We start from the raw sequence: 21,212 nt of genomic DNA, 5'->3' as shown, positions 1-21,212 counted from the left end.
TGCCTACGTGTTGCCATTCTGAATATTCCTAACAGTTCAACAATTCATTCATTTGCTAAATATTTATAGTATCTTCTTTGTGCTTAGAGCACTATGCTAGGCACCTTGGGAGATATAAAAGTCAGAAGATCCTGGCAAGGGACTAAGTCTGATAGTGACTATGAAGCCTGGACACAAATAGCTACAACTCTTGGCACAATGTGCTAAGTGCTATATCAGAGGTACAAACCAAGTGCTATCAAAGTTCAGAGGGAGGTGAGAGGCTGCAGAGAAACTGGATGTGACTCGAGAGCAGCCTGTAAAAGCCTTATTATGCAAATGGTGTGCTAAGTTTTTAAAATTCTCAAACAAAAAGTATATAAAATATTAAATTTTAAAGAAGAGGTATTGAAGAATCAAGAAAAGGATGGGAAAGTATACCTAATGTTTAATAGCAGATAAATGTCCAACATTAGCCAGAGGGGCTAATCAATTTCCAGTGTAAACCAAACACCAGAAAATCATCCCATTGTGAACATGATCATTTACCCAGTCAGCCAGAAAAATTACACTTATGAAACCGAAACTACATTTGCTGCTTAAATGAGTCTTTTTAGAGATTTAGTTTAGACTGAAAATTGCTCATTAAAGAGTTTGTCCAGATAACGGACTTCAACTGTACTTCCTGTGTTGAGAACACTTGATTCACTTTCATTCCAACCCCCAGAGGTGGGTTCTATCAAGGGTTGGCAAACTTTTTCTGTAAATGTCTAGTAGTAGGGGCTTCACTTGTAGCTCAGTGGTTAGAATGCTTGCCTAGCATGTGGGAGGCACTGGGTCTGATTCTCAGCACCGCATATAAATAATAAATAAATAAATAAATAGTGATCCATTAACGACTAAAAAAAAACTTTTAATTAAAAAAGAAATGTCCAGTAGTACGTATTTTACATTTTGCAGTCTATAGGGATTATGAAGCATGAACAAAAATAATTCTGTTGCAACTACTCAACTCTGCTATTTTAGTACAAAAACATCCATAAATAATACACATGTGAATAAGTATGGCTACATGCCAATAAAACTTTATTTATGAACAATAAAATTTTAATTTCATAAAGTATTCATGTGTCATAAAGTATTCTTCTTTTACATTTTTTTTCAACTATTTAAAAATGTAAAAGCTATCCTTAGCTTTCATGCCTTACAAAGACAGGTGACCGCATTGGGCCACAGCCCACAGATTGCCAACTCCTCAGTTATATTGGTCATCCTATCTCACAGATGAGACAAATAGGGCTCTAAGAGACTAAATGTATTCACAAACCAATTTAGTTACTAGTTTCCATATAAAGAGAAGGAAATGAATAGAACAAACTGAAACATTTACCCACTGTTTATCCACATTGTTCACAGCATGGAAAAATCATATATTACCTATAACTTTGATTCCCTAGGACATAACAAGAAAATAACTTTCAAATATGACTTAGAAAGATTGGTTCATGGTAAATAAAGTAATTATGGCTTGAATTTCTATGTACAAAACATCAGTTCTTTCTTAAGCTTAATTTATAATGAGTAATAGTCTAATTCTTTTAAATTGCCTCGTTTCATTTTTTTTTTACATTTTTCCAATTATTTTTTCAGTACTGCGAATTAAACCCAGGGCTTTGCACATGCTAGGCAAGCTCTCTGCCACTCAGCTACGTTCTCAGTCTTTTTTTCTTTTTTATTTTTGAGGCAGGACCTTGCTAAATTTCCCACACTGGCCTCAAACTTGAGATCCCGCTCCCTCAGCCTCCTTTGAAGTTAGGATTACAGGTGTGTGCCATCACACCCAGCAAAAATTGCCTTATTTTAAAGAACTTGTAGTTCACAGGATGAGTCACATGCTGCTAAATATGTATCAGCCCATAAGTATTTCAAAAATAGTATGAATAGTTATTGATATGGTTTCATCTAGGTGCTCCACGAAATGAACATTCCACCTCTTCATAGGTACCAAGACAAAGGGTCAGAACATTATTGAAGAATAAAGCATTGGAAAGCCCAAACCTCACTGGAATGTCATTTATTTGAGTCTTTATAATGATATAATAATGATTCAAAAAGTCATGGAAAACCATGGTTTTATAGCAAGACTAGAAATATATATCTTTCTCAAAATCTCTAGAATTAGAACTAAAACAAGTATCAAAGGAAAGTATCTCCATTGTACTTACTTTTCAGATAATTAAGCCTGTGGAAAAGAAATCAGACACACACACTCAAATTCTACAAAATTACTAAGATAGAGTTAGGTGAACTGAGTTTGCCAAGACTGAAAAGTCTCAAACAACAGGAGCCATCCACTGAAGCACAAGAGGAGGTAAGTTTAGAATCCAGGAGAGAACGGCTTCTCATCAGGGAAGTGAGATTCTTGGGTTTTTGTTTGCTTGTTTGTTTGTTCGTGGTGTTTTGGAGGGCTGTATAGCACTATATTTCACCTATTTATTCCATTAGTAGAAATGGTTTGTACCACGTACAATGGTTCCATTTCAGAAAATAAATAAGATCATGAAAGAAAGAAAAAGAAAAAACCCTCTTTATTTCAAAAGATGATACAGACATAATAACTTTAAGCTTTAAGATGATTAGATGATATCACAGAAGCATATTCCTCGTGAAGTGCTAACAGAAGGAATGTTGACATTCTGGGTGGCTGCCCAACATCTGCCATATCTGACACATCCTGTCGCCCCTCCAGGGCTCACTAAAAGTACCACAGAGAATCCGACCCCCTTGACATTGGCTTCTCCCAACTTGTTTTCTGCCCTCCCCTCTGCCCACCCATATACACTCCAGGTTTGTAACCAGCTTCCTGGAAAGCCTTAATGTGTCACCATATGGGGCCTTCACATTTATCCTGCTCTCAGCGCAGAATGCCATTCCATCCCTTCCGTGGGCAGCTCTGACTTCTGCTCTGAGGGCCCTTCCGCCAGGTCCAGAGTGACAGCTTCTTCCACTGTGTGTCAGTTTACCTCATTCTCACCTGTTTTATTACACCTGTCACCTGAACTGCTTGGTTTCGTGCATGATCTAGAGATCATCCCCTGAGGTACAGGAAAAAATTTTATTTAATTTTATGAATGAATGTGCCCAGCGCACATTCAATAAAACTCAACAAAATTTGTTAAATGGATCAACAGCCACTGAGCCCTCTCATGGCTCCACCCTTTCTGCTCACAAGTCTCCTGGAGTCTTGAGGTAAGGATGGTAGGTGATTCTGCCATTTCATTCATTCACTCATTCAACAAACATATCATCAAGCACCTGCTCTGGACCAGGTGCTGTTCTAGGAGCCAGAGATGCATTTGCAAGCAGACTAAACAAAGATCGCTGTATGCGAGGCGCTCAGTTCTCATTAGGGAGACAGACATTAAATAAACATGACAAACAGGGAAATAACATATTTGTTAAAAGGTGATAAGAGTTAAGGAGAAGAGACAGAAGCCAAGCAGGGTCAGGGGACTGGGAGTGTGTGAGGTGCAATTTAAAATTCTGTGAGGGGGAGAGTAGGACCCATTAAGTAGGTCGGAGGTGGATTTTACACTGGAGTAAAGACTTAGAGGAAACTGAATCAGACTTGGGGTACAGTTATTCCAGGAGCGGGAACATTTAGTTCAAAGACAGGCTGATGCAAGATCAGTCGAGGGTGGCTAAAAATCAGGAAAAAGAGGCTTGGGGAGGTGGCAGATCAGGAGGCCTGGAGGTCTTTGGGATGGCTTTGTGACTCTGAGTTAGAGGAGGAGCCATGGAGGATTTTTGAGCAAAGGAGTAATATTACCTGACTTACATTTTAAAGGATTGATCGGATTATTTGTTAAGAATTGAGCATTCAGGTCAATGGTAGAAGGGAGAGCAGTTTAAGATTCAAATGCTGCTGGACATAGTATGAAGGCCCTTAATCCCAGCAATTAGACAACCCCAGTGTCCACTCAATGACTGTGAGGGAAGAAGGCAGATAAGACCAAGACTTTTCAACATGGACAAGAGTTGATCTGGCACTCTCAATAAGCACATTTTTAAAAAACAACAGCCTAGTCAGTTGTGGTGGCGTGTGCCTGTAATAACAACTACTCAAAAATCCGAGGCAGGAGGCTCACAAGGTTGAGGCCAACCTTGGCAAATTAACAAGACCTCTTCTCAAATTTTTTAAGAAATGAAAGTTAAAAGGGTTGGGGATGTAGCAGGGTAGTAAAGCATCTCTGGATTCAATCCCCAGTACAAAAAAGAAAAAGTTTACTGTGCTGATTTGGATGAAAGATGACAGTGGCTTATACCAGCATTGTAGAGAGGGGAGAAGTGGTTGATCCTAGTTGTATTTTGAAGATAGATCACCAGACATTTGCTGACGTAGACAAGTGTGCAAAAGAGGAAAGAATAACCATTAGTTCAAACCTTTGGCCTAAGCATTGGGAAGAAATTAAAAGTTTTATCAAGGGGCCATACTTTGCTCATGCACCTATTGTCTGGTAAACGTTAAATGTGGTTCACGTATGAGAGCATGGCACATGGAGGCAACCTGATATAAGAGAAAGAGAAGCCCAAGAGTGCCACTCAGCTGCCACCACTCAGCACTTCTGGGACTGGCCTCTGAGTCTGACTTCCTCCCTCCCTCCTCCTCTTAAGCCCCTCGTCTCCAGAATTATAAGAATTTTCTGGACTGGCTTACTTAAGAAAAATATGTGATGCATAATTTACTAGAGAACAGTTGAATGGTAGTAGGGTTTTAAAAAGCTCTTATAAGGTAGCTCCATTATTAGCATGATAAGGGGAAGATGCTGCTGCTGCTAGTGGTTCTAGCATTTGCCTTTGCTGCAGAGTTCATAAATCATGGAGATGTAAAATACAAAAGGAGGGAGCCAATGTCAGGAGGATGGCCTTGGTCGCACCATGTAAGCTGTTGAAACGTCTTTTAAAGCTAAAATACTTCTGAGGCTAGCTGCCAAACTGTACCCAAAAAAAGTAAATGCATTCCGCGCAATTGAATGCTTATAATTGGAATATCTCTGGCAATGGAAAACTTCTCTCCTGTGAACCGATGCTGCATTTACATATATTGAGATATGGAGCATATCCATAGTTATGTAATTCTCTATAAAAATGAACTTCTATACCCCAGGTCTTAATTTGTAAAATCAAATCCTAAAGAATTATTCTAAATCCCTTTGGTTAAACAAAGTTTTGTGTGTTGAGGATTGTAAAAAAAAAAAAAAGAAAGAAAGAAAGAAAAAAGTACAGAAAAAATATCAAATGTATTCCTTTGTGTATTTAGGATCTTTTTAGAGCAATTAAGCATGAGCTGTGAACTCTAAAATTGAAGGAGAACTGTACTGGGAAGAGTATTTCACAGTATCACAAATATTAATTAAGCAACCACCACATATAGAACATTATATTGGTGGCTCTGAGGACAATGATATTATAAAATTAAGACTTGAATCTTAGGACCACAGGTATAGCTCAGTGGCAGAGCATTGACCTGGCAGTGCAAGGCTATCCCCAGCAAGGAGGGAGGAGTGGGGGGTGCGGGGGAGGACACACACAGACTGACTTGAATCTTTTCAAAGAAGCACTTTCAAAATTGGGTTTTCATCACTTTTTCCCAGTCGCACATATAGACTATTTTCACACTTCTTGGCTATCAAAGAAAAAATAACTATATATATGTGTGTGTATATATGTGTATACACACACACACACACACACGTATTCCATCTAGTTTTGTATTTTCTCTCATCCTCTCATGTCGGAGGGTATCTTAGAAACAGAGAGGTTCAAACTTGAGTGTTGGCAGGTTATGCTTTTTAGTTTGCTTCTACACTTTAGGCTGTTCATTTGAGTTGGTCTAACATTGGAAACTTGTGTATAAATGTTTCTGTGAGATTCATAACATTTCAAAGGATGTTCCTACCAAAGAAGAACTCAAACTGTTTCCTTTTTTGACACATAATAATTGTACATATTGATGGTGTACAGCATGATAATTCAATACATGTACATAATGTATAATGATTAAATCAAGGTAGTTTGCATTTCCTTCTTCTTAAACATTTATCATTTCTTTGCAGTGGGAACATCAACCTATGTCTTAAAAAGCATATGAAGTTGGGTATAGTAGCACAGCATACAATCCCAGCTACTTGGGAGGCTGAGGCAGATTGCAAATTTGAGACCAGTCTGGGCAATTTAGCAAGATCTGTCTTAAAATAAGATAAAATATAATTAGACTGGGGTCATAACTCAGTAGTAGAATCTCTTTTCTAGCATATGCAAGGCCCTGAATTCAATCCTTAATAACACACACACACTCTCTCTCTCTCACACACACGTGCACGAGTCTCTTAATTCTAAACTGAAGCATTTAGATATGCAGAATGGGAACTAGTGAAACAAAAAGAGAAGCGAAACTGAAAATAACTAGCTCTTCGTTTTGAAACTGAACATCAACTTTCTTGGTTATATCCTGTCTCTTGGTTTGGGATGAACCCAGAGGGGAGATTTGCCTCTCACAGTTAGCTTATATCCACATGAGGTTCAGTCAGTAAATTCAGCAGAAGCAAATCAAACCATTGTTTTGTGAACAAAAATATCAACATTTTCCTTTTTGATTCATTCTTGACCTTCATCAACCTACATTCAAAATCCAATTCAATCTTAATTTAAAAGACATGCATATTTTACTCCTTTACTTAAACAAACAACACAATGTCTTCTTAATATCTTCAGGATAAAGTCTGGATTCTTTAACACAACTTACAAGGCTTCATAATGGATCAGACTCCCACCTACCTCTCTATACTGAATTTTTCTTTGTTCCATCATACCATGCGTGACTGTTTCATCAACCCAGTCCTTGAACAAGGCTAATTCCTCTGTCTAGCACGTTGATTTATTTTCTATTTATTCAACAACTATTGTGGGGAGCCTGTTTCACGCCAGGTACTAGGAAACGTACCAATGATGAAACCAGGCACAGTCCCTGTCCTCACAGAGATTAAGCTCTGGCATGGAAAACAGTCACGAAACATGAACTGAGACTTACAGCATGGGAAAAATATAAATGGATGTGGGAGCAAATGTCAGAGTAGTTAAACTTCACATAGGGGTCAGTGGCAGTTATTTGAGAAACTAGAGGTGAAGCTAAAATCTAAAGGTAAACAGGTGTTAGTTGAGGTAGCAGAGAGTAGGGAGGAAGGAGAAAGTGGGGAAAGCCATAGAAGGAAGCTTCTGATGACACAGTTAAATAGAAAACATGGACATATTAAAAGTCTTTTCTTATTGTAAGTATGAGACATGGGAACAGTTATCTTTATTGAACTTATTTTGTTGGTGGCCTGTGTTGTCAGGAAAAAAATGGTAAATTTCCCATTCCCCTTTGCTCATAGCTGAGTTCAGATGTCTCTCTTCTCAGGTGTTGGTGAATCTCAATATCATTCTTGTCATTATAAGGGAATAAAGAAAGTGCCTCATGGATGAGAGTCTGGATATCCTGAAACTGGTTCTTTCCTGATTTTTGCTTATGACCTTGACCATATGACTTACATCTGTACTTCTACTTTGCCATTTGTAAAAGAGAATGATAATATTATCCAGTTTATCTCACAAAGTAGGAGCAAACAAGATAGTGGTACAAAAGAAGTACAACACTATGCTTAGTGACTTTTTATATAAGCATTGCAATCATATTTAACACTTTGTTGAGTTCTAACAGTTCTCTATATATCACTAGCAACTCAAATTCATTTTTCTTACAATTTCTGATTGTTGCAACAGCAACAAGTAGGGAGCCCTTTTCATTACTCTTTAAGAGGAATGGGATTGGAGTGCGTATCTTTTCAAAGGATCTTTTCAAATTGTTCAAAGTAAAAATATTTTGAAACAGAATCACTGGAAAATTCAGGTATTTTGCAAAATCATCAACAAACAGAATATATTTTGGCTGTGATTAAATCCCCTAATTCTAGTTTTTATGGTCAAACCAATCTATCAGTTCTCTCTTACTTTTCTATTTAAACTTGTTGACTTCCCAGTGGTGAATTTTGATGATAAAAATGTTTACTGTACGTTTTCTTAGTTTTTAAGTATGAAGAAGTTACACTTTAATATGGTAGAGATTATACTTTAGAATATCACTTAGTTGTAAAAACCAAGAATTTACATTCTAGAAAAACTTCTAGCCTCACATTATCTTCTTATGTAATAAGGCAAACCTTTGAAATATGATATCACTAGTTTATAAGTTTACTTTGCCCAAAACTCATCCCTGAAAACATTTCAGTTATAGTTGAGTCTATAAGTGTCAAATATCTCTACCACGAACATTTTTCCTTTATGATTGTGTAGTCACAAATAGAACTTTTCCCTTTCAGAGTAAAAGAAAAGCTCATTCCAAAACATTTTACAAGTGCAGAGAGTTGTACAAGGGCAACTTCACAGAGATGAAGCATGACTCTTTAGTTCTAAATGCCACTTCTTATTCTTTCTCTTTTTCCCTTGGGTATGCAATTGGATTTTAAAAGATGGGACTCTCTTTATTAAAGGTATCTAATTTCAAAGACCTGTTTTACAATCTATTTTTATTACAAATTTCAGTCACCTTAAAGAAAGTTTGATGATTTACTTGCATTAAATATTTCTGTGTTTTGGAGAAGAAAAATTTTAAAGCCATTTAAAAGAAGAAAATAGTTCATGGACAATTTCTTTAATGATGGGAAAGAACTATTAAGGAAAGGCATATTTAGGACCCAGGTGGCTGATGATCGATTTCATTCTAATCTATTAGTATATGTTTGAAGGAAATAGAGTAATCATGGGATTAGCAGTCAGAAGACTCCTCCTTTCCTTCTGCCTTTCATGCAGTACAGAGGCCTCTACACAAGGAATGTGGGGTTCAAGAAAACGCTGTCACCTGCTCTCCATGCGGGTTCATGAGAAAGTCACTTAACCTCTGATGTCAGTTTCTCATTTGTAAGATGGAGATAATGATGCCTTTCTTATAAAGTTCTTAATGGAAATAAGTAATGAAACTTTATATGGAAAGCTTTGTTAACCAGAAACTGCTCTACAAAAATAAACGACAAAATTTATCAGGAGTGGAGTATAAAGATCCCAATAAGACGTTTTATCCCCAATTTTTAAATATCTATTTTGTCTTTTTGTTTGTGCTTTTCACTAGTTTGCATGCTAAATCCTTAATTAGGTAATTAGCTCCTAAAAGCCATAGAGAGCACATCACATCTTTTTTATGGGTCATTCTTTGAATCACCCTTAATTAATGGACACTCAAAGAACTTTGTTGACAGATATTCTTGCTTGATCCTCCTGCTGATACAAAGTAAATAATCACCATTGTTAAAACTCTCCTTTGGTCTATTTTATGTATAAACATCTCTGCTGCAATCTGTGCCTATTTTCACATTATTATAGTCTCAAAGCTCATGGCAATCTCAGCATCTCCCTAACAAAAGCCTTTATCACTGCTACCAAACTCTCTTCAGCTGCAGGACAGAGTCCCTAGTTCTCCATGGAAATCTCAGTCCTTTTTCTAATCTAAAACAAGCAGGATTAACACATCCTTAGCTTCAGGAAGAAAGGAGGAGCACCCTCTGGCCCACTAAAGATTCCTGGAGCTAAGGGGTTCCCAAGGAAAGCCCATCCCTGCCCGATCATGGGAGAAGAATATAAAGATCATCAACATAAAAGGGTAGAAGAAATATGGACAGAGAGGGAACGGAGGCTAAGCAGAAGATACCGGAATCAAAAGAAAGTGAAAGTAGAGTGTTCCTAGGACACTGATACCCTTTAGAAGGCTGGTGAGATGCTCTGATCTACCCTGATGCTGGAACGAATGCTTTTATTTAACAGACAAATTGGCATTAGTTCCAAATAAAACACTTTTAAAAGCTGGAGGAATAGTGAGGAAGGGATGGCTACTTCTCTCTCAAGTTCCCTTCCTGGATCATGTAAAACTACCTACCAGATCGACCCTCTGCTCAAAGTAATCCTATGGGGTTTTTAAAAAAGCGGATCCACACCTTTTAGTTTTAGAGGCGAGTATTTCTGGCCTAAGCCACCTCGCCGGGTCTTTACGAATATGATGCGGCTTTCATTAAACAGCCCTAGGAAATCTCTTGCAATTCTCAGACTCGGGTACACACGTGTGCCCGCAGCCAGCTCGGCGCGCCCTGCGTTTCAGCACCGCCGCCTCTGGAGAGCGCCTGACAGGAGGGCCGGGTCAGTGCCTCCCACCCGGTCTCTTCCATTCCCAGTGCACTCTTGCCTACTCCTCATTTCCCTGAGTTCCTGCAAAAAGCACCCCAACTTCTAACTTCTCAATTTCTGCCTCTGTAGCGACCTCCGCGTCCCTCCCTCAGGATCTAAAAGCGCACACCCTGCCCCTTTGGGTCCTGCTGGAGCAGCCGCTAAGCCGCGTGGTTTCCCCACCGGTGGCGAGAGATCACCAACAGGCACGATGGATCGATCACCTTTCCCCTGCCTCTGCTGGACCTTAAACCGGCAGCCAGAAGACCCGGCTCGCTCTCTCCCTCTCTACGCCCCAAAGCCTCTAAGAAACAAACGCGCGATGGTGCGCCCCCATCCCACCACTCAGGCGCACATACGTACATACACACACTCATACACACACTCGCACGCCGCGAGCCTTTCCGGTGCCATCGCCGCCTGGGGCAGAGCCCCCGCCAACTTGGGCCCGGATCCATCAACAACGACTCGCAGAGGGCCTCCCGCAGAGGCCGCCCCGCCCCCTCCCCTTCCTCGGCAGCGGGTCCACGTAGTCAGATCTTAGCAGGCCAGCAACACCTCCTCCCCGCGCCCCTTCCCTCAGCCTCCACCCCGCGCGAGCAATACACGGTCCACATCCCCCCGACACTCGCCTCTGGGCCGCCCCGACCCATCAGTCAGCCCCACGTTAATCTCCTTGAAGCCCCAGTCCCTGTCGCTGGTGTCGTGTGCGAGTGTGCTTGTGTCCATATTTAACTCCTTCAGCTTTCTGCCCATCCTAAACAAACAGCACGTTACCTCCAACCCCCTCATCCCTTCTCTGCGCCCCAACCTCTGTCCCCATTCGCGTCTTCGCCCGCCAAGTAGTCAAAGCACCGCACCGCGGCACTCCAATTCTCCAACCTAGAACCCCGGCCCGGCCCCAGATGACTCTCACCTCCAGCCCCTCCCCTCCCCCACCCTCTGGCCCCCTGCGAGAAGGTCTGGCCCCGAGCAAGTGAAGTCTGGGAAATGCAGTCTGCGTCCCCTGCCTCGAGCCGGGAATGGGGGACTGACCTAGCACTAGCCACATCAGCCGGCGCACCCCTCTGGAGCGGCACACGCCTTCCAGTTCAGCCGCCCTGGAAAACACAGGTGCCTGGGAAAGAAGAGGAGCGGAAGCAGCCTCCGGGGCTGGGCGGGAGGACTCACCGAACATCTGAATGTGCCCTTTGGTGATGGGATTGAAGCTGCCGCAGGCCAGCAAGATAACGTGGGTCTTGGTGGTTTCGGTCATGGTGCGGCTGGGTCCTTCTCACTGGTCTCGGGGTTGCCTCTCTTTTTGTGTCTCGATATGTCTGCAGAGGGAGAAAGGAAGGCGAGGCTCCGGCGGTGGATGCTGTGGACTCCAAGGAGCCGCTCCAGACGCAAACCGCGTCACTCCCCGCCTCCCCTTAACGCTTGCAGCTCCGGCGAGATGCGAGTCTGCTTTTGGATTGCTCTCCACTCGTCTATCCTCGGTCCTTGTCTTTTCTTGCCACTCTCTTTCGCATCTCTGGTTCTGGTGCCCCTCCCCACCCCACTTAACTCCATCGCTGTGTTCCTTAGAGTTTATCTACCAGGCAAGCCTTGGTACCCAAGCCCAGAACCATAGATATCTAAAGCATGATGTGAGCTCTCTCTCTTGCCTCCTTCTGATTTAGTTTTCCTCCTTCACTCTAATATTTTTCTTTCCCCATTTACTTTCTCTAACATCTCTATCTTCAAATTTGATCTCGTAACTTTTCTCTCTCACTTTCTCTAAATTTTAAGTGAGAAATGCCAATTGTTTATTTCAGTAGTCTTTGTTTTTGCTTTTTCTCCCAGTATTTAATGATTCTGAACTATTGAATTGACTCTATCTCTTGACCTGTGTTCATCAAGAAATAGGAAGGAACGTGAACCTCTTCCCCTGCTATATCAGCCAGTTTTGTGTGGGTTGCAGCAACCCCATTAGTTTGAGAGAATATGGAGAGTTACTCGAGCTGCATTAGAAAACTATTAGAACCCTACACAAGATATTGAGACAAAGGTTTACCTTCAATGAATGTTTCTTGAGAGCTCATTATGTATTAGGTGCTATTTTGAATCTTGCTGATAAAGTAAAGCCTACCTCTTTTCTGAGTTTTCATTCTACCGTAAGAAGAAAGACAAACAGAAAGACAATATTAAGTGGCTAGTGTGCAATTCACAGTAAGGGAACACAATTCACTCTCACAAAACAGTGGACAAGAGGGGAAAATCAGGTGGTCTGAGAAGTTCTCTCTGGGGAGATGACATTTAAGGTGAGATCATTTAGACCAGTAACAGTAGCTAGTACAAATATTCAGGGACAGGGAAAGGTGTCCTGTGCTCACAGAAATGAAAAGTTCTCTGGCTAGGATGTATGGGCATGGGGGGAAATGGTAGGAGACAAGAGACTGTATTGGTGCTGGGCGTGGTGGCACACACCTGTAATCCCAGCAGCTCAGGTGGCTCAGGCAGGAGGATCACAGTTTTGAAGCCAATCTCAGTAATTGAGCAAGGCTGTAAGCAACCTAGTGAGAACCTGTCTCAAAATGAAAAATAAAAAAGAGCTGGGGATGTGGCTCAGTGGTTAAGCAACCGTGGGTTCAATCCCTGGTACCAAATATATATATATATATATATATATATATATATATATATATATACACATATAGACTATGTCTATATGTGTATATGTGTATATATATATACACATATACACATATAGACATATATATATATATATATATATATATACACATATAGACTAGAATAATGGGTCAGAAGTTTTCCTGAGTGGAACAACCTGTAATAGAATAACAAAAGGAAGTTGCTGAAACTTTTAAGCTTGAGAGTAATACGTAATTTACATTTTTAAAAGAGTATTCCAGCAATTGGATGGGGGAAAGGTACAAATGAGAAGATGAGGAAGGCATTTAAGAAACTCTGCTTGTGGCCTAGGCGAGTGGAGTTGCCTGGAGATGAGGGTGTGTAGAGTCTTTATAGGTTTTGCAATGGGTTGGATATAGAGGATAAGGGAAGGAGAAAAACCTAGAAAAATATCTAGAAATCTGAGTCAAACAAATGTGTGGACTGAGATTCAGAAAGATGGGGGAAGAAAAAGTTTGAGGGATGACCCAGTAATCAGAGATTCACAGGTACAAATATTTGCCTTTTTAGGATTCAAGGGTCTTGGGCAAATTTCTACTCCAGAGTAGTGAGTTGTTCACTGTTTTATCCAAGAGAATGTAGTAGATGTGCCGTAAATACTTTAAAATTTTTGCTGAATAGTAAATCAGCCCTAAAATGCATCAACTTTCTAGTCCAAATAAAAGAGTCTTAAGCTAGTCATACACCACACCTGCCTGTAACTCCAGCAACTCAGGAGGTTGAGGCAAGAGGATCACATGTTTGAGGCTAGCCTAGGCAACTGAACAAGACCCTACATCAATTTTTTTTTTTTTTTTCAAAAAGACTAGGGTTGTAGCTCAGTGTTTGCCTAGTATGTGAGAGACCCTGGGTTCAATCTTCAGTACTGCAAAAACTAAAAAAAAAAACAAACAAAACAACCAAAAAAACCCCAGAAAAGTCTTAAGAACTAATGAGTATTCATAATGAAGTTTGTATCTTCCCTGATATGGATACAGATTAGTGGGGTAGAAAGAGCAAGAGGATTTCACTAGCTGGGCAATTAACATAATTATAGTTAAGCAATAAATATTTATTGAATGTCTGCCACACACCAAGCACTGATTTAGGGGCTGTGAACAAACAGAGTTCCTGCTTTAATCCAGCTCACATTCTAAAGAGCAAATGCCCATAAATAAATGAATGGCTGCAAGAGTAATAGGTGCCATAAAGAAAAATAAACAAAGGTAAGAAGAAAAGAGGAGGAAAGGAAATTCTCTTTCCTCTTTTATTGAAGGTGGTCAGGGATAGCCTCTCTGATGAGACAGTGCTTGAGCAGGAACCTGAATAAAGTGAAGGAACACTTGTCACCTGAATATCCGAGGATGACTGTACCAGGCACCAGAGCCAGTACAGCAGGTATGAGAAGCAAAAGTGCTGGGGGTGTTCATGAAGAAAGGACTGTGGAAAGGGTTGGAGACCGATTATGTAGGGCCCTGTGGGCCCTGGTTAGGGATCTGGCTTTTTACTGAGATGGGAAGACACTGGAGTGATCCTGAGTGGAGAAATGACATGAGCTGATTTACATGTGGAAAGTACCAATTTGGCACTGGTATTGAAATTTTGGAGTTATCAGTATAGTTTATATTTAAAGTTATGGGATTGAATGAGGTCACCTAGGGAGAAACAGATATAACAGAGAAGAAAAAAGGCCCTCAGATTCAGCCTTGGGGCACACCAAGTTAATAATAGTAGCTAATATTGGGTATTATTAGAGGCCCCGGGCACTGTAAGCTCCTTCACTTATTATACACACAAAATAACTCTTTGAGTTTATATGGCTGTTATCTATAGTAGAGATGGGCACAGAGCAGCACAAAGAAATTAAGTCACTGGTCTGAGCTCAAGTAACTGGTATTGATGAAGCCAGATTTAAACCCTGATGGTTTTGATTGAAAGCCCTGTTCTTGATCCAAGGTTACTCTCATTTTGTTTCAATCTTATGCTGTATGAGCCACATTTTTAAAATGACAATAACAGTATCCACCAAGCCACAGGGAGGTTAAGATTTAGAGGTAATGTAGATAGAATACCAAGAGTATCGCAAATGGTCAATACAATGGCACTCTTAGCAAAGGTTGAAGAATAGATGGAGATTGCCCTACCAGGTGCTATGATCTGAATGTTTGCTTTCCTCTAAAATCTGAACTTTGAAACTTAATCCCCAGTATAATAGTATTAAGAAGTAGGACTTTAAGGTTTTGGTTAGTAATTAGGGTAGAACCCTCAGGAATGGAATTAGTGCCTTTATAATAGAGGTCCCAAGAAAGCTAGCTAGTCCCTTCTAATGTGAGGACACAGTGAGAAGCACCATCTATGAACCAGAAAACAGGCCCTCACTAGATTTGCCAGCACCTTGACTTAGATTTTCCAGTCTCCAAAACTGTGAGCAATAATTGATGTTCATGGTCCACCCAGTCTATAGTATTTTGTTATGGCAGTCTGAGGACTAATACACCAGCCCTTCAAGTTTTTCCTTCCTCTTTATCCAGGAAAAATGGACAAGTGGGCAGCTATATTCTGTGTAACTTGCTGGACTGACCTGATATTCACTTAACTCCTCGAGTTAATTTTAATACAAAAAAAGAAAAATTATCCAACTCAAATTCCCATGTAGAATAATGCTCAGTAAATATTGAGGGATTAAACACAAAGTCTTTTTTACCAGCTCAGGGCCCAGGGAGTAACAATGAGATGAGTACTTATAATAAGGCAATAAACATATTTTCAGTCTTGTAGGTTATATCATAAGTAATAGTTTAAATTCTAAAATTAGATTGCAATCCTAATAGTCTCCTGTAATTTTCATTATTCTTGTCTCTAATTCATGTATGCCTAAAGAGGGTTCTTGAATTAGAATATGAAAACATGGATAGTAAGACTTGACTCTGCCTCTAGCTAATCGTGTAACTTTGAGCAAGTCCTTTATTGCTAAACTTTTATTTCGTCAACAGGAACTGCCTGCCTGTAGGTTGTTAAGATATATCTCTGTCTATATATTGATATCAATATAATATTTTGTGAAATTATCAAGAGCCTGAAAGATAATATATACTTTAAAATAGTAGCCATACTATTAGCATAAAATGGGGTATCCATACAGGATTGTGTGTGGATCAAATTAGTAAGCAAAGGTTTTTAAAGCATATTGTCAGTTTCAGGTCAAACTGCACAGTTGCTGTATACAAAACACCTATTTTTCTAAGTGTTGAGTTATGGGTTTATCAGGGATGTTTTTGGAAGTATCAGTCTTAGAAGGTAATGGCTTTAAGGATGTGCCAATAGAGTAACCGTTGAAATCAAATAGCCAAAAAAAAAAAAAAAAAACAAAAAAAAGAATTTATCTTAAATGAAGATTATAACACTGGCTCATAAGATATAGAAATAGGGATATCAACTCTTGCATAATAGATGCACCTAAATATATATCATGATCTATTCTCAGGGGTGCTTATTTTAACTTAAGTAACATCATTTAGTCCAATATTTCAAAACTTTCTGACAGCTAGAAATTGCTTTAAGCTGAAAAGAAGGAATCAATTATTCACCCACTGCCTAAACCTTGCAGTCTGCTCTAGCCAGTTTAGTTTCCTAATGACACAAGCCTGACAGTCCCACCCAGAATTTTCCCTGCTGTAAAGACCTGCTCAGCTGGGGCAGGCTTAAGTGTCTATTGGGTCTGATTTGAAATGTGCATATGGGAAGTCTAACAGAATGGTTACGTATGTTCACTCATCTCCTTATTTGCCTAGTGAACATTCCTCATGCATTTTCACTACAAATCAGGGGAAGAACATTCCATGTTTATGAAACTGACTTCCAAAATAATATTGGGGTCATCCTTCAAAGGAAGAACAAAAAGATATATGCAAATTGTGGCTTTCTCAGTCCCTGGGATCAAATACAATACTATTTATTTTATATATTCCTAGTAAAACTATTCTGAGGAAACTATGATGTTTTAGTAGTCTCTAGAGTTCACTACATTTGTATAGTTCCATTTCCTTTGCTTGCTCCAGTTCTCTTCAAGAAAAACATCTTCAGGGGTAGAGATAAAATGATGGCCATTACTCTCCTCCTCTTCCCTCACAAATAAATGTTTTTACCTTCATGGAGTGGAAAATGTCCCTAGATTAAGATTCTCCTTCCTGCAGTTCTGTATCCCCCAAATCTCACACAGACTTATCATTTCTCTAATTATTCAAGTCACAGTTCACAAGTGAAATATGTTCCTGAATTTTAAACCTGGTTATCAGTTATAAACATGGCTGTACTGCTGTCACCATAGCAAAGGGGGGAAGTGGGAAGATCTCTATCACCAATAAGCATTGTATCCCATTAAAAATAAATTTCTTCAGCTAACTCAGATACTTGCTGCTTTATTCATCATGACTTCTTTCAGATATTTAGGGTGGTACAAATAATTATTTCATCTGAAGACTAAAGATATCACTACTTATATTTCTTTTCCCAAGAGCATAAATAGGAGAAAAATCAGTTCCAACAGACTTGGAAAGAAGCATCATTGATTAAGAAGTAAAATTATTCCCTGAAATGACATCTGAGAATATCTCTGCCTCCCTCCTTTAAGTCACCCAAATGGAAAACACATATGACTCAAGGGAGCATTAAATAAAGGATAGGGAACTTAAAATACAAAATATTTTTCCATTAGGCCAGTACTTCACTATGTAGTTAAGTCATATCTTACCTGGAATTTCCATCCCAGCTCTCTCCAAATTAGATGTAGAAAACAACAGTGTCACAGCTGAGCTACACTAATAACTTGCCAGTATTCCAGTAATAACTAAACTAAATTCAGATGAAATAGAGGCATAAAAATTTTGCACCAATTAGACCTGCTAGTTCCAATCTTCAGAACATATTCATTCTATTCCCAAGATGAGATAGCTCAAAGTTAGTAACTGTACACTTTTAGATTTTATCAGTTGCTTGTTTTAATCAGGACTATTTTAAAAGTGAATGACAGAACTCTATTCAAACTAGGTTTTAAGCAAAAGAGGAAATCTATGGATTCATATGACTGGAGAGTCTAAAGGATAGATCTAGCTGTAGCCAAGAGTTCAAATAATATTAAGACCCAGTTTCTTTCTCTCAACATCTCTAGTTTACTTTCCTCTCTCACTGCTTTGTTCTCTGATGGAGGTTGTCCTCATTAAAGCAAGGTGACTGCTGGCAACCTTGAATGACACTGTCCTTACGGATCATCATCCCATTGAAACAGAGAGCATTTTTCACAAAAATGCCAGTAACTCTGATTAGGCCTGCATGTAAGGTGTGCCATTCTTGATCATCACTGTGACTAGAAAGAAGAAATCTTCTAATTGACCAACCCAATCAGGAAGGAAAGTTAACTTCATCCAAACTATGGACTAGGAAGGATTGTAATAGAGTAGGGCAAAGGAGTTTGACAAAACACTTTCACCATCACTGCTGTAAGAAGAATATATACTATAGATATGAAGCTCAACAATCTGATTAAATCTGGAAATATTTTAATATTCAGAACTCTGGCATGTTGCAGGAGTAAATGAGGCTGATTTTGGAGGGAGGGCAGAAACTGATGGGAAAGAATCAAGGCATTTCAAAGTAAATGTGTTTCTAGATGAATCCAAGATGCTTATTCTGCAATTTGAGGACAATATTGGACAAGCTTCTAGTTTGGCATCTAGAAGCTTTTAAACCTCTTCACAGTCTTTTCCCCTCTCCCCACTTCTCCCCATAATCTTTGTCTGAGTCATACATCAGTATCACTCTTTTCTAAAAGTTTCTTGGTTCCCTACATCCACTAACCTCAGTTTCTGTGTCTTGGCTCAGATTGTAGATGGAGAATTCTATTAGCTCAACTTGAGTCATGGGACACTCTTAGTCTACTCACCTGGGACCAAAAATTGGTCTACCTCCACCATGTCACTGGGAGCTTTAAGGGGGCACTGGTGCACTTCTAGTATCACCAAACATGTCCAAAATTAAACTCCATCAGACCAGGAACTAGACAGAATGAATGGTGTGACATGATCCTTCTTGTTATCCCTAGGGTGGCTGCTAAGAGAATAATCTAGAATCAAAAGAATATTCTTAAAGGGAATGCATGGTCATTTCTAAACTGTACTGCAGGTCTTGAAAGCCACCAAAGCAAAAGCCAAATGCAAGTACGGTCCCTGAACATTCATTTTTTTCCCACCTGGGCCTACATTTGCAATAATGTTAAGTGACTAACATGGGACACATCTTCTGAAGGCCACTAACAGAAGAAAAGCACTATTTGTTACCTAAGAAGATAGAATCTAAAGGATTTTTGTTTCCTAATTAAAATTAATAAAGAAGTAGAATAAAGATAAAGGAAGATGAAGGAGAGTGTAAAAAGCTTACCATACTTTCCAGCCAATTACTTACCAAATGGTTCCATTTTTCTTACCTTTCTGTCACTCCTCAGGCTCTGCCTATTGAATTACTGAAGAATTTTTCTGGTTGAACTTCCTGCCAGTAATCTTTCCTACTTCTTAGCCATTCTCCATACTCCAGGCAAAGGATACTTTCTAAAATATAAATCAGATCACATCACTCTCTGGCTTTAAATTCTTCAGTGGCTGCTCAGTACCCTCAGAGTAAAATCAAAGTCTTAAAAATCTCACAAGTCAGCCGGGTGTGGTGGTGCAAGCCTGTAATTCCAGGAGCTCAGGAGGCTGAGACAGGAGGATAGAGAGTTCAAAGCCAGCCTCAGCAAAAGCGAGGTGCTAAGCAATTCAGTGAGAACCCCTCTCTAAATAAAATACAAAATAAAGCTGAAGATGTGGCTCAGTGGTTGAGTATCCCTGAGTTCAATCCCCAGTATCCACCACACTCCCCAAAAAATCTCCTCATGGTCCAAGCTCCCCATGGCTTCCCAACCTCCCCTTCCTCTCCTTACTCCAACCATACTCTGAAATTCTTTTAATCATCGAGTGTGACATTGTCTCTCCTCGCTGGTAAATGCGATTTTCTCCTCTCCCTCCATATGGCTAGCTCTGGCACAACCCAGAGATTACTTCCTGAGCCTTTTGTGAGCCCCTGGTCTGCATTAGCTTCTCCCATTTGTGCTATTCTCCTATATTGTGGCACTTACTATGGTACCTTGCATTGCAATTGCCTTTTTTTTTTTTTATTCTAAACAAATGGGATACATGTTGTTTCTCTGTTTGTACGTGGCGTAAAGGCATACCATTTGTGTAATCATAAATTTACATACAGTAATGTTGTTTGATTCATTCTGTTATTTTTTCCCTTCCCCCCACCGCTCCCACCCCTCTTTTCCCTCTATACAGTACTTCCTTCCTCCATACTTGCCCCCCTCCCTAACCCTAACTCTAACCCTAACACTAACCCTTCCCTCCCCCCCATTATGAGTCATCATCCACTTATTAGTGATATCATTCGTCCTTTGGCTTTTTGAGATTGGCTTATCTCACTTAGCATGATATTCTCCAATTTCATCCATTTGCCTGCAAATGCCATAATTTTATCATTCTTTATGGCTGAGTAATATTCCATTGTATATATATATACCACAGTTTCTTTATCCACTCATCAATTGAAGGGCATCTAGGTTGGTTCCACAGTCTGACTATTGTGAATTGAGCAGCTATGAACATTGATGTGGCTGTATCTCTGTAGTATGCAGATTTTAAGTCCTTTGGGTATAGGCCAAGGACTGGCATAGCTGGGTCAAATGGAGGGTCCATTCCAAGTTTTCTAAGGAATCTCCACACTGCTTTCCAGAGTGGCTGCACTAATTTGCAGCCCCACCAGCAGTGTATGAGTGTACCTTTCTCCCCACATCCTCGCCAACACCTGTTGTTGCTCGTATTCTTGATAATCGCCATTCTAATTGGGGTGAGATGGAATCTTAGGGTGGTTTTGATTTGCATTTCTCTTATTACTAGAGATGTTGAACATTTTTCCATATGTTTGTTGATTGCTTGTAGATCTTCTTCTGTGAAGTGTCTATTCATTTCCTTAGCCCATTTGTTGACTGGACTATTTGAATTCTTGGAGTAGAGTTTTTTGAGTTCTTTATAGATTCTGGAGATTAGTGCTCTATCTGAAGTATGATTGGCAAAGATATTCTCCCACCCTGTAGGCTCTTTCTTCGCATTGCTGATAGTTTCCTTTGCTGAGAGAAAGCTTTTTAGTTTGAATCTATCCCAGTGGTTGATTCTAGCTTTTATTTCTTG

General features: G+C 39.7%; 1 protein-coding gene across 1 annotated transcript in view; it reads right to left on the bottom strand.

The window, feature by feature from the left end:
- Positions 1 to 11,671, bottom strand: part of NMNAT2 (nicotinamide nucleotide adenylyltransferase 2) — a 169,270-nt gene extending 157,599 nt beyond the window's left edge. Inside the window, exon 1 of the mRNA XM_079108037.1 lies at positions 11,458 to 11,671. Within this exon, the coding sequence (XP_078964163.1) occupies positions 11,458 to 11,542 (85 nt within the window). The 5' untranslated portion in view covers positions 11,543 to 11,671. The remainder of the gene's footprint in view (positions 1 to 11,457) is intronic.
- Between the last annotated feature and the right edge of the window lie 9,541 nt (positions 11,672 to 21,212).

Source organism: Sciurus vulgaris (genome assembly GCF_902686455.1).
Source record: "Sciurus vulgaris genome assembly, chromosome: 12".
Taxonomy (NCBI): Eukaryota; Metazoa; Chordata; class Mammalia; order Rodentia; family Sciuridae; genus Sciurus; species Sciurus vulgaris.
This window is presented reverse-complemented; position numbering and strand designations above follow the sequence as displayed.